We start from the raw sequence: 17,065 nt of genomic DNA on the forward strand, positions 1-17,065 counted from the left end.
CTTAGGGCAACGACTTATTTCCAGATGCTCAAGGCAAGTACAAGACTGAAGCCCGTCAACCGGTAAGCACCTCAAATTTTGACAGTCATGGATACACAGCGAGCGAAGAGAAGTACAAGATCATAGTCCGCTCAGCATGCTTGTGAATCCATGGCACTCTACAATGTTCACTCGATGGAGGGATGTGCAACCGTGCAAAGATAACTCCTCCTCGTCAGGAGATGTAGTTTGCAGATTCTTTGAACCATGCCAATTCGAAATATGCAACTCGCAGAGGGAAGGTAAGTTGCGAATTGAAAGGGATGTCAATCATCTCATCCCAAACGGAACCACACACTTGTGGAAATAAACATGTCGCAAGTTGATCAAAATTTCCAGCTCTATTGGAAACATTGAACTCTCGAGAGATCCCGTCGGTGTCAACACTCTTAACGTCTGGAGGTTTTAGAGCTTGCCAATAGATTTGGGAAGTACCCTGATTTTTGTTCTAGAAATGTTGAGATACCTCAAGTGTCTTAGGTCACCAATTGAAATGGGCAACTCCTTAAGATCATAACAGAATAGATTTAACATATGTAAAGCCTTGAAGCTTGAGAAGAAGTTCCCCATTTAAATAGGGAGCGCACCTTCTCAACGTTTCTTTTCTTTGTTGTATTGAAGGAATATGTGGCTCCTTTAGGAGGTTCAGTTCATCTTCTCGATCAGATTTTGACGCTAGTTCTGCAAGATCATGTACGAGATCATGCATCTTGCATCTGATGATAAACCCGTAGCGATCCTTCGTAACATCTTGAAAAAAAGGAGTTAATAGACAGTTGAAATATTCATTACCTATATCCTCCATCTCTCGACTACTTGGAGAGCGGAGCAATCCTTGAGCCATCCACAGTTGGATTGAATCATCCCTTTCAAAGTTAAAATCTTTTCGAATATGGAGCAATATATATGCAAAACATTGTTTCGAAGGTGGTGATTTCACATTATCAAATCTTAGCTTTTAAAATCGACACGATTCTCTCATCTCCTTCCGGTAATTCCCATATTTTACTTTTCTTGAATTGATAACCATTCATGTGCACTTTCTTTTAGAACGCATCATGCTTCCCAAAACCTGTTTGCACGAAAGTCTGAATTTTAATCAATAAAGATTATAACAAGGTGCATAAGCAACATATAATTAATAGGAGGAGTAAAAAGTTAGAGAATTATTCTTAGCACTCTAAAAATCTCATTTGGCATTCCAGGAGTGTCGAATGAGATTTTTGTAGTGCTAATAACATTTTCCAGAAGTTAATTGAAAGTGAATAATTAATCTGCTTTACCGAAACTATATTTAATTAGTGGTAATACATCGATCAGGGCATACCTAAAATTATGCATTTTCAACTCCAAAAAATCTAATTAATATTTTGCAACAAAAAACTAATAAATCAATAAAAAATTTCTAAAATTATGCATTTCCAACTCCAAAAAATCTAATTAATATTTTGCAACAAAAAACTAATATATCAACATAAATATATTTGTAAAATATTCTACCTTAATTCAAGTAACAAATATATGTTCGAAACCTACTGCTGGTGTAGAAGGTAAATTTGTGGCCAAAAAGGCTGAAATACCTTTATAAATCTTCATGGCACCTGAAAAGAGTAGATAAATGTAACTTGCCACCAATTGCCCCTTAAAAAAAAAAAAAACAAATATATGAAAATGCTACTAGTTTTCAAAATTAAAGGTTGAGTTTTCCCTTTTTGGAACGAAAGCAAAAGCCAATCCCAGTAGAGGAAAAAAATGTGGCGGAGGAGCTTTAGCAGCAGCAGCAGCACCGGCACCGCCGCCGCTACAACCGCGTTGAAGAACAAGAAATGGGACGCTCTGGTCATCGGAGGCGGCCACAACGGCCTCACAGCAGCCGCATACCTCGCACGCTCCGGCCTATCCGTCGCCGTCCTTGAGCGGCGGCACGTGATTGGCGGGGCCGCCGTTACCGAGGAGCTCGTTCCCGGGTTCAAGTTCTCTCGGTGTAGCTACCTCCAGAGCCTCCTCCGCCCCTCCATCATCAAGTAAAACACATTTGTTCATCTCTTCATTTGTCTATTTGTGCATTTGCATCGTAGAAATGTTCGAATAATTTAATTTTCTACCAAACTATGCCTTGCGCCTCCTTCTAACAGAGAATTAGAGCTGCCGCGGCACGGATTGAAGCTGCTGAAGGGGAGTCATTCGTCGTTTACACCCTGTTTGGATGGAAGATATCTTCTTTTGGGGCCAAACAAGGACCATAACCACTCTGAGATTTCCAAGTTCTCCAAAAGAGACGCCGATGCTTATCCAAGGTCTATACTTATACTATCTGTAGTCCGTATCCTGTATTTTGTGTTTTGTATTCTGCATTTGGTTTCGATTCGCTCTGGTTTGGTTTTGAATAAATTGATTGTACAGATATGGGAATCAGCTGGGGAATTTTTTTGAATTTATGGACCCCTTGTTGGATTCAGCTCCCCCTGAATCTTTGCAATGCCAGTCATCTTGCAGTGTTAGTGATCGGTTTAAGAATAAGATGCACAATTCGATGTTTTGGGCTCGGTGTCTAAGACAAGCGGCCGCCTTAGGCCAAAAGGACTTTGTGTAAGAATCATTAATTTTCCTAACAATGTTATAGCTAGAACCAGCATGAATTACTATGGTTATGGAGGTAGGCTAATTGATTTCGGTTTATGATTGTGTGATTATTGGGTTTGACAGGAAGTTTATGGACCTTTTGTTATCCCCGGCTTCCAAGGTTTTGAATAACTGGTTTGAGGTGATCAACTCATTTCTACATGAGAGTTATCATTTATGATTCGTCCAAAGTTCATACATTGTGAAGTTTTTGCATATTATTTTGTTGGTCTTCTCTCTAGTTGATTTTGCTGTTTGCAGTCAGATGTTCTGAAGGCAACCCTTGCAATGGATTCTGTAATAGGAACTACGGTAAGACTTCTCATGAATGGTGGGAGATTCGTTACTTCAAATTTTTTAATACTTGTCGTATATACTGGACATTTTGTGTGTGTTTTTTTTTCTTCTCAAAAGGACTTTCCTACTGTTGTTTAGTCATTTTTCCACGCTGTTTCTTATCTAGGGAAGTGTCCATACACCTGGGAGTGGATATGTTCTGCTACATCATGTGATGGGAGAAACTGATGGTGAGCGTGGAATTTGGTCGTAAGTTACTCTATTGCTTGCTTGACATATTTCTGCCCTTTTTTTTTTTTTTTTCCAAAATTAGTTTCACATGATACTTTGATAGAAATTCTTGAGATATTCTTTGTTCTTTTCTTGTCAGCTTTCATTTTCTACAATATCTTTCATTAAACATTTTTGGTTTATCCCTATTTAGACTTGCTCTTAGTATTGGAAACCCAATTTTCGCTATAGGTTTGTTGAAGGTGGGATGGGTTCAGTATCCTTGGCTATCGCTAATGCCGCTAAGGAAGCTGGGGCTCGTATTGTAACATGTGCAGAGGTATTTATGTCCAGAAAGGAGCTAGCTTTTGTTTATGCTTCAGTTCTCAAACTTTTTGCGTTTGACAATTCTTTTATATTGTCTCTCTGTATGACTTTATACATTATGCGGTTGTCTTGTCTATAGCTACCTTTAACTTTTCAATTTTTGTTGTTCAGGTTCAGCAATTGTTGATTAATGACTCTGGCACTGCGGACGGGGTTAGTTTCTTCTTGCTTCCTGAATGAGGTAGTCTTGAAACTTAAATCTAACTTTTTCAATAGTTTACATGTCTTGTTGTAGGTTTTGCTGACTGATGGCTCACAGGTGCATTCTTCAATTGTTTTATCAAATGCAACCCCTTACAAAACCTTCAAGGTAAAATACTAGGCCTGCATATGTAAATTCAAATATATAGAGAAGACTTGGGCTGTGAGAAATTAGATGGGAAATAACACCTGTGTAAACCTTCAAATTTTTTATAATAAATGCATTTTTAATCTATATACTATAGGTTTCCATTATATATGACACAGGAGTTGGTACCAGATAATGCTCTTCCTGATGGTTTCGTCCGTGCAATTAAGTATTCTGATTACAGCTCCGTAAGCTCCTTTTATTACTTCTTTTGCTGGGTCGTTCGTCTCAAATTTTCCATTTATAATCTTTCCCTTAACTTGAGGTTACTTACCTATCCGCAGGGAACTACAAAAATAAATTTAGCGGTTGATAAATTGCCCCTGTTCAAAAGTTGCAAGATAGGTCATCCAGATGCAGGTCCTCAGCATGTGGGCAGCATTCATATTGGTTCTGAGAGGTATGCTTTTATCTCACCATTATCATTTCCTTGATTCCACATGCTGTGCTTTCTCATTTTGTTTCCGTCTCTATTCTAAAGCATGGAGGAGTTTCACTTAGCCTGGCAAGATGCTGTCAATGGATTGCCATCGAACAGACCAGTTATTGAGATGACAATTCCCTCTGTACTCGACAAAACTATTTCTCCACCTGGTACATAAAACTTCTTTGCCTTGAACGTGTGTATCATATGTCTCGTTCCTCTAGAAAGCATTCTAGTTTTCATACGACATAATTCAACTCTTTGTAGGCAAGCATGTGATCAACTTGTTTACTCAATATACACCATATAGCCCCTCAGATGGCCACTGGGGAGATACTGTTTACAGAGTGAGTTTTTAATTTCTTTGCAAAGATGAGGGGGAAACTCTGTAAGATGTTGGAGAAGCGAAATATCTATCTTTTTCTTTCTAGATGAGGCAGCAACTCTTTTTGCTTTCTTTTTTGTGGCAACTTTACTTCTGATGGAATACTTTTGTGGTGACACAGAAATCTTGCTCTAGGCCTCTGACTAATTCTTTCAAAATGGCATGGTGCCTTTGCAGGAATCATTCGCACAAAAATGTTTTAGCTTGGTTGATGAATATGCGCCTGGGTTTAGTTCATCAATCATTGGTTACGACATGTTGACGCCGCCAGACCTTGAAAGGGAAATTGGTTTGACAGGTACTTCAAAACTCAAATCTTTGTAGAAATGTAAGCAGAAGGTTCAGCCAAATTTAGTTCACCATAAATGATATTAAGGGTTTTGGCTGGAAATGGCAGCCGTTGAACATCACAATACAGAGATGGGAAGTTTGTCAAACAAGCTTGATCTAACTCAAAATGTAGTTAAAGTGTGAAATGTTAAAATAGACCAAACATTTTCTTCTTTCTATGCATAATCGACGAGATGGCTCATCGTCTCAGCATGATTGCAGCACCGAAAAACTCACACTGACTTGTAAATGTTTTTTGACAGGAGGGAATATCTTCCATGGTGCTATGGGATTGGATTCGCTCTTCCTCATGCGACCTGTGAAGGGATGGTATATCTTATGACATCTGATTTTACCTTTGACAATCTTTCCTGCTATAGCGATGCCTCATGTTTCCTTGTGTAAAAAGTCTATCTGTTTATGTTAATTTGGCATACACGATCCAGGTCAAATTACAGAACGCCGCTGAAAGGGCTGTATTTGTGCGGGAGCGGAACCCACCCAGGGGGCGGTGTGATGGGTGCACCCGGGCGTAATGCTGCACGCGTAGTTCTTGAAGATGTGAACAAGCCATTAAAATGATTCTAATCTGACTGGTTTCAATTTGTAGCGGGTGTGCTCCGAAATTTCCAGGCATACGTGGTCGTGTTTGTATCTTGTATCTTCATCCAGCATAGAAAGCGAACAATATGAGACTGCATTATACCTGTTCGTGTTAATTATCTTTTGATCCCTCAAAATTCTTTGGTTTTCCTGCAAATCATGTTGACAAGAAATGGTAGTTTGAAATAAGGGCGGGCAATGGAGCCGAGAAAACCGAGCACACAACCATACTAAACCGACGCTCCGTTTTGGTGGCATATGCTGCCTCCTTGGACCGTACAAGGTGTCTCAAAGGCTCAAAACCGAAAAACACACATGCTCAACAGCTCAAGAAAACAGAATATATATAACACCGATAATTCAAGCTTGTCACGCGTTTCTTTTTCTTTTTTTCATGCAAGTATTAAGCCATCCATCAAGCATCCAAATATTCACAAACATCGCGCTAAAATTGCAAGTGCTCTGCAGTGATTCCTATCAAAGAAACTTGGAGGATCGGTGTGTGATCAAAAGACAAATGTTATAACGAATCACTCTAAACTGCAAACTATCGACTCCGCCAGGAGGAAACAGATTTTGGGACCAGTGAGATGGCATTTGAGGCAGATTCTAACCTGCACCAAAAGTTTAGTGAATCCGTTAACTTTTCAGATGAAAATAAGCAAGCAGACATTCAAAATAGTCAGCAAAAGAATATTGACAGATACAAGGGGAGAGGGGGCGGGAGGGAGAGACGAGAGAGCACCTTGAGATTTCTTCAACGGCCTTCATAACTTCAGTAGAACTTGTTTCCAGCACTTGACCTCCAAAAATGATCTCATCCAATACGGTATGCATCTGTGAAAGAAAATAGTTACCATAAACATATATTGACATTTGGTTTACATAAATGATCATTTTTCAGTAATGACGACATATTAATCATATATCGACGGCACAATGATGACATAATGACAATACAACGATGATATAATGACGACATAATAAACACTCATCACTTCTGCAACAAAATGTCAAAATATGTTTATTGTGGCTAATTGCCCAAAAAATAATTGAAGCACAGTTTGAGGGAAATGGTTTCACGAATCAAAGATCACAAACATTTTATTCAGCTACATCTCCTAAACAATAATGAAGTAATCTAACACCCACTCTTTTACTCGAAGTATCAAAGTACATGCAACAAATCACAAGTAAACAATAGTCACGCCAAAACAAAGGGAGCAATTTACCTTGCTGTAATTGAGGACCACATCAAGCTCGCATACATTTTTGAAGCATTTGTCCAATGTTTCCACAAAAACTGAAACAATGAGAATCGAAGTAAGCAAATCATTCAATCAAAGCACCCCGTAGCACAAGCATTAACTTTGAGAAATAAGCTAATCATTGCCATGTTCGGTTTTAATATAGGGAGGGCGTGAAAGCTTAGTCTATTGTTCAAGTCAGGACCATATACACAGTAATCCCCATTTCTCATCGAGTCGTGACAAATTAACTGTAACCATAAGGTTTCTGCAAGCAAATTCTCTCCTATTTCACACATTGCATTTCCAATTGGCAATAAACATCTCGAAATTTCAATTTCCAACACTAAAATGCTTTCCCAATGCCTTCTGATTTCAACTAAAATTGCAAGCAATCAATTTGAGAATTCTCTACTAGCCAAATGTACGGTAACTTGTAAATTCGAAACTTTGCAATTCGGTAGCAGCTCTATAAATAGGGATAACGCTAGGTACCTTGAATGAGGTCGAGCATGGCAAGCTCGTTTTCAGAACTATCGAATACAAAGACGAAGTACAAAGTTGCAAAGTGCTTGTACACAAGGCGAGTATCCTGCACAAGAACAAAAAATGATTCATACACAATTTGAGTAATCATTGAGAAAGGAGTAGGAAGAAACGGACTAACTGCTGCAATTCGGATCATACAGAAACATAAAAAGTAGGAAGAATTTGAGAATTTGAGGGAAGGTTAGCTAAAATACCGGGCCGAAAATAGACTCGGCGTCCACGAAATTGCTCACATTCTCAGCTCTACTGGATAACACTGCAGAAAAGGAAACCAAACATGTAACCCTAATTTGAATATAAAGATCACAACAAATTGCGTGTCAAGCTAACATCCACATGATTTGTGCAGTAAATGAAGCATAAATCACAGTAGAGCGAGAGAGAGAACCTCCATAGACGCTGCGTATAAGCTCCTGTTGCTTCTCCACAGGCTGACCTTAAACACTGTAAAGTCAGCCATTTTTATACAACGATCGTAAAAATAAAAAAATATAATTTTACAGAAAAAATAAAAAAATAAAAATTGAAAATTGGAAGGAGGAGGTGACCTGAAATTCGTAGAACTTGGCAAGGCGAGGCTTCCCCTGCGTGTTTATCACCATCACCGATCGTATCATCTTCTCCAGAAATAACAAGCAAAAAACCGTTTCTTTCTGTACTTTTAGTGAATTTCCACACTAGAAAAATGAGATTTGATTTGAGATCCATGCTGGTGCGGTCCCTTGTAATTATGTAAATAAGTAGGGGCCTACTCGTAAATTCGTATGCGGGGACGCATGGCAGGAGATCCAAATCCGCGCAAGTAGGCGGTTTAAAAAGTATAAATATCAAATAGTGCGCCAAACAGTCCCTACACCACCCTAGTCCAATTGAAGTCAAACCGCAACCAGAATCATCGGCGGCGCATCAATGGCGGATCAAGAAGGTGGTGATTCTGAAGACGATGCAATACTGATCCCCGAGACCGCAACGCTCCTTCCATTGACTCAACATTGCCTCCACTCCATCAACTCAGTCGTCTTTATCCGGGAGCTCCGGTCTCAAGGCCTCTCTTTCCAGCTCTGGCCGGCCGCCACCACGCTCCTCACTCTCCTCGACGGCCACCACGGTGACCCTAACACCAGTCCCCTGGGACCCACACTCTCGGCCTTGGACATGCGGAAGCGCCCTCTCAAAATCCTCGAGCTCGGCTCCGGAACCGGCCTCGTTGGAATCGCCGCCGCAGCCACGCTCGGGGCTACCGTCACGGTCACTGACCTCCCACACGTCATCCCTAACCTTTTATTCAACGTAGAAGCGAACGCCTCCGTATTGGAAGCCAACGGAGGGATTGTCCACGTGGCGGCGCTGGGGTGGGGGGAAGCGGCGGACGTGGAGGTGATTGGGCGGGAATTTGATCTTATTCTGGCGTCGGATGTGGTGTATCACGATCATCTCTACGAGCCGTTGCTCAAAACGTTGCGTTTGCTGATATTAGGTGAGGCGAAGGAGAATGAGGAGGGAAGGGTTTTTGTGATGGCCCACCTGAGGCGGTGGAAGAAGGAGTCGGCTTTCTTCAAGAAGGCCAGGAAGGCTTTTGAGGTGGAGGTCTTGCACGTGGACCCCCCGTGCCATGGCTCCAGGGTTGGAGTTACTGTTTTCCGTTTTACCGCGAAGAAGTCGGGTCGGAAAATGTTGAATTCTACTCACAATACCAATGTCATTGCCTAACCATCAAATTCCATCTTTATTATTCTTGCGTTTTGGCACTTTTTAAATTCGAAACCAGTCTAAATTACAGGAGGCGAATTGGCATTCAACCTCGGATGGAAAGTGACGGGAACACTGACGTTACTAACTCGCGTAACTCATTTTTGCTTGGGTTTATATTCTCAGTTGCCACAAATACAATGCATTTTTAATTTGATTCAAAACGACGACTATTTTTACATCTTACAATCGTTACAAAGAAAGCTATAAATAACCAACAAAGAAAGCTCACAACCTCACTCTCACACAATCTACCCTGAACCTCTGCCGAACATCGCTCACGGTGGCCACTTTGAGCAAAACAAGCGAAACCCGGAATGCTTGGAGTGCCCGGCAAAGTGCAGAGTTAAACCACCGCCTTAAAGCTGAGACTTGTGCATGAATTTCAGCATCTGCTAACCAAAAATGGAGGAAAGCGTTTATTTGAGCCACATATGAATGCTTGATTTTCATCGCTTCCATAGCGGCGATCCTCTGCCCACAGTTTTCATACTTTGCGAGTCTCTAAAGCACACAAAGTGCACTAATGTTTTCCCGTTTGGATACACGGCAAAGACACTTGTTCCTATTTTCTTCCTGCAAAGGGAGCACATGCTATCACTGGTGATCTTCACCACCCCTTTCCTTTGTTCATAGAGTTCATCCTTAACCTGTTTCAGATAATCATTTATTTATTAGTTCAGGTGAACTACGTTTAAAATCGTTGACATAAATAACTCGTTGGGGAATCTCAACCTCATCAAAGAGCATTTTAAATGAGCACTTTATGATGGGACTAAACAAACAAAAGGACATGCGCCAAGGAGAAAAGGAGACTAAAGTAGAACACAGAACTAGGAGTTGAGTATCATCTGCAACAAGATCAAGCCTAAGATACCTACTCACTGCCGAACTAGATTCCAATCACGATATATTCATACCTGCAGGTTCTCACTTTGCCTCAAACTCTTGATCACTGAAAGGTTCCTGTACGCTTCACTGGATTTTCTCAACAGAGGTCCCATAAATGGAAGCAAGTGCTGCAGATCAACATAGACAATCATGAACAAACCAGATTAAAGAGAAATCGAAACCAATGCGTTAATCGAATATTTAAAAAACAGAATTCAAATATTCATTTCCTCAAACTCTTGATCACTATTTGCAAACACATTGCGTTGTGGTCGATAAAATCATATTCTATGAGAATTAATATGATGAATACCTGTAGCTTAGTTTCCCTTGGCAAAAGTTTAAGTGCCTGAGCTCCATTAATTCTGTCCCACCTTTGGCTCAACAAATCGAGGACCTCATCAAGCATGATTGTTGACCCTCCTTCCTCGCTATATTCCTCTGCATCTCCATCACTCCTGCCACTGTCAGTGCTACTTTGACTGACTCTTATGTCAGGTGCCACCTCTATTGCAGCAATTTTTTTAGCACCACGACCTCCTTTACTTTTAACTGTATTTGCAGAACCAACCTTTGGTGTACCGATATTCTGAGGTGATACTAAATTTGTAATTCGTTTCTCAAAGTTCTTGGTTGTTTTCCTCGGATTAAGATAAATTTGTAATAGAGTTAGGTATATATTGCCGGAAGATCTTGAAGATGGTTGATGAATTAAGGAATCATACACGCGATCACAATAGGACAGTGCCAGCTCAGGAACATGAAGCTACAAAAGTCAAGAACTTAATCAACTCAAACAGGATTCACATAATATACATACATAGTCTTTCTAGGATGTGAACATATAGAAAATACCTTGTGAACATAGAGAGATAAGGCAAGCTCATGTTGGTTCATTTTTCCCAACAACATTGCACGCTCTTCGTATAAAGCATCCGCTGGAAGACGTTTCAACAAAGCCTCCGGACTATATCCTGAGATACTCTCTAAAGCAGACAATAATTTCTTTCTTGTTGAGGAGTAAGTTTGCTCATCCCATTTCTGCTGAGCGCTTAAATCTGCATACCAATCAAGTACTTCTGATAGATAGATATGTACCTGCCACATGCACTTAATCCATTAGAATGCAGTTTTGACTGGTAAATACCGGCATACTACTTGTATCACCAATTTACAGAAATTACAACAGAGTTGCTGAAATTGGCAGCAGATATTTTGTTTCTGACAAATCTACCTTTTGAGCTTCTTGGCGAATCCAAATGACCCTTAATCCCAACTTATAATTGGCCTTACCATTTACATTTTGTAGATTATATTTGTGAACCATGTGTACATCTTACCATTTCATTTTGCAGATTTCCAGAGACCCCGTTTTCATCCATTGCAAGCATAAGCTCTAAGTATGTGGCCTGCATGTTTGGAGCATGCTGCTTCAAGTAAGAGTTGACCAGGTCTGCTGGAATATTCCCATTCAAAAAGAGCTGAATTGTCTGTGTTGGACAACTTTCAAGAACAAGCATTGAATACTCCAGGACAAGCATGGGATCAGTCCCACACAGAGGCTGCACATAAGAAAACAGGTCATATCTATTTAGGTATTTTACGTATATTTTGGATCCTAATCCTAATAAAACAAGTAATCTGATCAAATAACCAAGTTCCTAAAACAAAACATTCTCCAAAAAAAAAAAAAAAATTATGCTGGATGCTAGGAAATGAAACTCCATCCGTTGTATGAAACATTAAAATATAGTTCTATACTTCTGAAATAAACCCTACATCACAAATTTCAGTTCTATATTCCAAAGTATATGGAAAAAACATCAGATGACAGTAATGCTGAAAAAAATTGTAGTGTCCAGTGATATGAAAAATTTTAAATGGTCAGGCAACTTGTGGTTGACTTGGCATTCATAATATATACACCACGAATTTCTGTAATCCTACCATCTGGTTCCAGAGTCCAAATTCCAGTTATTGATGAATGTAAATCTTTCAAATCACTAACATGCTCAAATTTCTAGAATATGACTAGCATATTCAAGATCAAAGTCATCAAACAGATTGAGAAAACCTACCTTGAGATATTCAACAATTGACTCAGGCTTTAACTTTTGGATCAGTTCAGTCTGCACTTGGTTAGATTTAGAATCTTCTACCAATTGATGCAAAAGTTTTAGAGCTTCATGGTGCATTGAATTGCACCTGTAAAGTTCTAACAAAGCAGCGTAATGATTATTTTCCTGGAGTATCTCCTTGCATATTTTTACATCACAGTAGTTAAGACCTTTCAGTAATTCCAAAGCCACTGAAGCCTGTCCAGTAAGAAGTAGAGCTTGGAGTAGTGCCGTATCCAGGATTGTAGCCATCTCCCTAGCACCAGAGGTAACTGGAATACTGCCACGCCCCTTACGTACCAAAGACAACGTGAGTTTGTTGATATCACAATTTAAATAAAAGGTAGTGACCATATCAATATACATAGAGATATTCAAGTTGTGAAGATTCGGACAGGAATGTACACACACAAGGTCATCAATATTGGTCAATTGAGAAAAAGTAACTGCTGACATTTGAGTTATGCATGTTTGCCAAAGGCTAATCTTATCTAATATAACAATGCATGGTTCCTTTTGATAACTATGTGCTTCATGAGTAACCAAGCTAACTTTATGTAAGTAACCAACGCATAGCTTTTTGTACTAAAAATCATAAAGAAACAGGGTGGTAAAAACATAAATCTTTTGCCCACCAAAAGAGAAAAAGAAAGAACCATTTCTTAGTTTGCAACCAAAAATGTCACAATATCTGAGTTCTGACAAACAAAATCTGGAATGCTGGATTTGGTGACACAAAATTCTCATCATATGTTCATAACCCATATGAAATTTGTGTATCAATACCAGATCAATTATTGAAATCACATATAAAACAAATATAACTAGTTTACCTTGTTTGATTTCTTAAACCTAGATTCATAGGACACAAAATTGTCTCCAACAGCATCTAAAACAACCTCTTCTGTCCCCTCAGCAGTGGCCTTTTCAATTATGCCATATCTTTTTTTCTGTAAGAACTTTACGAGAGCCATGAGAGTGTTATGGCTCATTTTCTTGGACTCGAGTGCTGCACTCTCCTCAGATTCCAGTACAGATGGAAGAGAGTGTTCCATATCATCTGATAAACCAGACGAACCTCTTGAGAGGTATGATGAATCCCCAGAAATATCCATTAGCTTCTCTGGCACAGCAACCATAGTTGTCTTAGGAAGAACCATAGATGGATACAAAGAAAGAACATAGGTTATGTCTACTTGAGATGCTAAAAAGTGCTCCATGGCATCTTCGTAGGCCCCATTATCAAAAAGATGATGAGCATATCTGTAAACAATAACAAAAAAATTTAACATATAAAAAGAAAAGGCATTAAACTAGCATGATTTATATGCATCAGCAAGTGATGAATTCTTTAAATCCACTGACTGGTTCGCACAATTAAAACGTTTTTAGTGCTTGGTAAACTTAAGATGAAAGTTTACCAAGCATACTAAAACCGCTGTAATTGTGCGAACCAGTCAGTGGATTTAAAGAATTCATCACTTGCTGATGCATATAAATCAAACTTAAGCATTACATTAGCATCCTCGAACATGTAAAATATAATACAAAGACATAAATTTATTGCAAGTTTGGCCCCAATACATCAGTTTATTCACATAAGCAGAAAGTATTCACCTCATATGAATTGAGGCCTCCTTTGCAGCTCTAAGACTTGCTTCTTCTGGAGGAAGCATCTTACATAACGCCAACGCTTCATCAAAATCACCAGATGCTGTTAATTGTACAATCTGCAAGGCAAACACACAATTCACACCTCCTTACCAAAGAAGATGGTGCATCTACAATATAAGCTGTAGTCAGCACAGCAAGAGCATCAGGAATACCTGGGCACCAACAGGAACAGGGAAGAGACCATAAACAGCATTCTCTAATGCAACAATTACAGCATTGTTGCTCTGTAGAATACGACAAGCATTTCTAAGAACAACCGTCTGTATCAAAGGATAGGGATCCCGGAGCGACCGAACCTGCAAAAGGCATATCTTCCCTGTGTCTTGTAAAATTTTAAAAGCAGAAATAAGTACTTCTTTCTTTAGGAATATGAGGCCCAACGTACCTCAACATATCTTGGTAATAAAGCAATTGCATATGGCTTCTGAATAACAACAACATTCGGGGGATCCGACCAACAAACCCTGCCTTCTTGACAAAGCTTCCCGTTTTGGTCCACAAAAACCCCAATGTTATCCTAGAACACGAGAACACGCTTATCACTAATCAGTATTGCTTTTAGGAACCCTTCTACTATACATCAATGTACATACAGCCTTAAATTCAGCAAAGTATGCCATATATTGATGTTCTCTAAATTTTTTGCGCTTTTATTCCAAAACGCAAACCAAATGGGACACACGGCAAAAGCAAGTACCTTTCCGAGAAGAAGCTCTCCGGAAGGAAGAGAAACCACCAGCGGCGGCGCTATTCTCCCCGAAGGAAACACCTCAGACAATGCACCATTTGTAGAATTCAGTATCATATACTCTCTTCTAATCCCTATGCATATATTTTCTCCACACCATGACATCGACTTCACCACATCTGGGACCCCAAATTCCTTCACTTCCACAAACCCTCGTCCACCTAAACACATTCAATTCCCAAATGATTTCAAAATTCGAGCATTTTCAACTTAAATTCCTAAACACAAAAATAATAAGAATTAAAATTCATGTGAATTACCGTCGTGCCGGAAAATACAGACCCGCTTCTGCCTCGCGAAGCAGAGGAATCCTCTGCGGTCGTCCCACGAGTAGACATTGGCGCCCTTCGCCTTCGTGATCACGGCGATGGTGCCCAGGTTCGGGAGGCCGTGAAACGCAATCGACTCCGAGAGGGAAAGGAGGAGCTCTCGGGATTCCAGGACCTCCATTGAAACCAAGGGCTTCTTTGAGAAACCGGCGACGTTCCTCTCAAGCGCGTACGGTTCCCTCTGGAGCTTGTGCGCGTGGTAATCAGAAGGCGGAGTGCGGTCGGAGCCGGAGGAGTCTGGAGCGTAGATTTTGAGAGATCCATCGGAGCAGCCGAGGAGGAGCTTCGGACCGTAGGATTCGATGGCTTCGATCTTCGTCGGGCAGTCACCGATGAGCTCGAAGGAATCATAGGCACTGTGTACCATGTCGTCGTTGTCCTTTGCTCGGAATATTATGTTGGCTGTTATAGTGCTAGTGAGTCGTCCGACGCCGTTTCAGTTGTGTACACTATAACAACTAACTTTCAAACGCAATCCAGTGAAAACTTCAGACAAGGACACATACGTACCAAAATAACAGAATATTAGCTGATTTCAATTTCGTCGTAAAATATTTAGAACATTCCAAATAATTATGTAATGTTTCATTGACAGCAAAGCAAACATGAACACGTACTTTATGGACCTCTAAATTTTCACTATCGGTCATTTTATCTAAGCTAAATTTTAAATTTGTAAATAATTATGCACATTATCACTTAATGCTAGTGATTTAATTTTTTAAATCTTAAATAGTTATTTAAAATATTTTAGAAAAATAAGAACTTATTTACAATTTCTCGTAAAAGTTAAATATTTATATGTACTGAACCCCAATATTTAGTTTAAATTTTTTTTTTTCTCAAATACATTTCTAACACCACATCTCCCATAAAATATATATATATTTCAACACCAAGTTTATTGTTTTAGTTGGTTATGCTTAACTGTCTCAGACACTGTAAGAGGGAATTGGCTTAGAAAAAAAAAATTAAATAAATTGCTTTCTAATCCATCATCTATGGACGTGATTTCCACCCAAATGGATATTACTTGGGTTTACCAAAGTTAGTAATCAAAGGCCAGGGGAGTTAGCTCAGTTAGTAAGGTCTCTGCTTTGTATGCCACCGCATCAAAGTTTGAGTTCTGTTGCTAGCAATTCTCGTTGATACACAATCTATAAATTTTTACTTAAATCCATATCGGTGGCAACTGGCAATTAAGTGTCACGCATAAGTTCTTCATACTCGAGGTTGTGAGTATGTGCCCTAACGCTAGTGGTGAGAGTAATTAATCTTCCTATAAACTTTATGTTACCCAAAAAAAAAAGGTTAGTAATCAAAGATACTTCAAAAAGGGACTGTGTGAAAATAGCAAAATCAATGTGGGGAAAATGTAAAAGGATCGTAATCAAAGATATTAGCATGTGAATGGAAGAAAACAAAGTTTAAAAATACTTCCAATAAAAAAAGGGACTGTGTGAAAATAGCAGAATAAATGTGGGGAAAAATATAAGAACAAAAAAATTGGTCCCGGCGGGGCTCGAACCCGCGACCTTCGGCTCATAAGACCAACGCTCTAACCAACTGAGCTACGGGACCATGATGTTAACTTTTTACACAATATCATTAATGTACGTTTTCTTTTGTTCTGGTCCTTCTTCCCGCCTATGGTAAATTACCAGAAATTTTCAAACTAAAAAATTAAAAATTAAAGAAAAACTAACGGAAAATTCAAAAAAACTTTAATTTTAATGAAAAATGACAAATAAAGGTGCAGTGAATAGTATCAAAGAAAGGTAAAAATATAGTTTTTCGTTAAAAATGAACAGTACCGGAGAGTGTTTCATTAAACTCTCGGTAATTAATAATAGAGCTAAGGTAAATGTCCAAATTTTCAAAGCTTTTAACTTAGCAAAGTTAATTCATGTATACGAGGGAGATTCTGCTGTATAACTGTTTTTTATTCTTTCACTTTTATTTGTTACTAATAACAATATTATAAACAAAGTGATATGAGAAATAAAAAAACAAAATAAATAACTGATTACATGCAAGATTTTGTTGATACTACAAAATAATTCTTACCAAATTTCCCACTTTTAGTCAAAAATTTTCTTCTTTACAGTACACGTG

The 17,065-nt window shown here is 39.1% G+C and overlaps 4 protein-coding genes and 1 non-coding gene across 6 annotated transcripts; 2 read left to right on the top strand and 3 right to left on the bottom strand.

Annotated features, from left to right (window-relative positions):
• Window positions 1–1,721: 1,721 nt before the first annotated feature.
• Window positions 1,722–5,783, top strand: LOC103960866 (pyridine nucleotide-disulfide oxidoreductase domain-containing protein 2-like). The gene is made up of 16 exons (XM_048589350.1): window positions 1,722–2,063; window positions 2,175–2,336; window positions 2,443–2,628; window positions 2,746–2,803; window positions 2,923–2,973; window positions 3,125–3,207; window positions 3,421–3,508; window positions 3,667–3,708; window positions 3,791–3,865; window positions 4,024–4,092; window positions 4,189–4,304; window positions 4,386–4,498; window positions 4,596–4,675; window positions 4,891–5,011; window positions 5,307–5,373; window positions 5,490–5,783. Exons 1-16 carry the CDS (start codon window positions 1,792–1,794, stop codon window positions 5,623–5,625), a joined length of 1,719 nt encoding a protein of 572 aa, XP_048445307.1. The 5' UTR covers window positions 1,722–1,791; the 3' UTR covers window positions 5,626–5,783.
• A 190-nt stretch (window positions 5,784–5,973) lies between these two features.
• On the bottom strand, window positions 5,974–8,150 carry LOC103960832 (AP-3 complex subunit sigma-like). The gene is made up of 7 exons (XM_009373322.3): window positions 7,991–8,150; window positions 7,831–7,873; window positions 7,637–7,698; window positions 7,389–7,485; window positions 6,879–6,949; window positions 6,392–6,483; window positions 5,974–6,260 (listed from the first exon to the last, which is right to left on the bottom strand). Exons 1-7 carry the CDS (start codon window positions 8,057–8,059, stop codon window positions 6,194–6,196), a joined length of 501 nt encoding a protein of 166 aa, XP_009371597.1. The 5' UTR covers window positions 8,060–8,150; the 3' UTR covers window positions 5,974–6,193.
• A 64-nt stretch (window positions 8,151–8,214) lies between these two features.
• On the top strand, window positions 8,215–9,355 carry LOC103960831 (protein N-lysine methyltransferase METTL21A). 2 transcript variants are annotated; one of them, XM_048589360.1, is made up of 2 exons: window positions 8,215–9,140; window positions 9,223–9,355. In XM_048589360.1, the coding sequence occupies exons 1-2, from the start codon at window positions 8,352–8,354 to the stop codon at window positions 9,256–9,258; spliced, it is 825 nt and encodes a 274-aa protein (XP_048445317.1). In that variant the 5' UTR covers window positions 8,215–8,351; the 3' UTR covers window positions 9,259–9,355. The 2 variants fall into 2 exon arrangements, with proteins under 2 accessions (XP_048445317.1, XP_009371596.1); XM_009373321.3 differs by lacking the exon at window positions 9,223–9,355 and having other exon boundaries at window positions 8,216–9,180.
• On the bottom strand, window positions 9,318–15,430 carry LOC103960830 (vacuolar sorting protein 39). The gene is made up of 12 exons (XM_048589342.1): window positions 14,882–15,430; window positions 14,571–14,782; window positions 14,259–14,390; window positions 14,026–14,169; window positions 13,817–13,929; window positions 13,033–13,462; window positions 12,161–12,490; window positions 11,423–11,644; window positions 10,938–11,180; window positions 10,396–10,848; window positions 10,112–10,210; window positions 9,318–9,841 (listed from the first exon to the last, which is right to left on the bottom strand). Exons 1-12 carry the CDS (start codon window positions 15,315–15,317, stop codon window positions 9,641–9,643), a joined length of 3,015 nt encoding a protein of 1,004 aa, XP_048445299.1. The 5' UTR covers window positions 15,318–15,430; the 3' UTR covers window positions 9,318–9,640.
• Window positions 15,431–16,457: 1,027 nt separating this feature from the next.
• TRNAI-UAU lies at window positions 16,458–16,531 on the bottom strand. The gene has a single exon. It is a non-coding gene; the product is annotated as a tRNA-Ile (tRNA).
• Window positions 16,532–17,065: the final 534 nt, after the last annotated feature.

Source organism: the organism of the source record quoted next, unplaced genomic scaffold (assembly GCF_019419815.1).
Source record: "Pyrus x bretschneideri cultivar Hongxiangsu unplaced genomic scaffold, Pyrus_bretschneideri_v1 Contig1, whole genome shotgun sequence".
NCBI classification, from domain to species: Eukaryota; Viridiplantae; Streptophyta; class Magnoliopsida; order Rosales; family Rosaceae; genus Pyrus; species Pyrus x bretschneideri.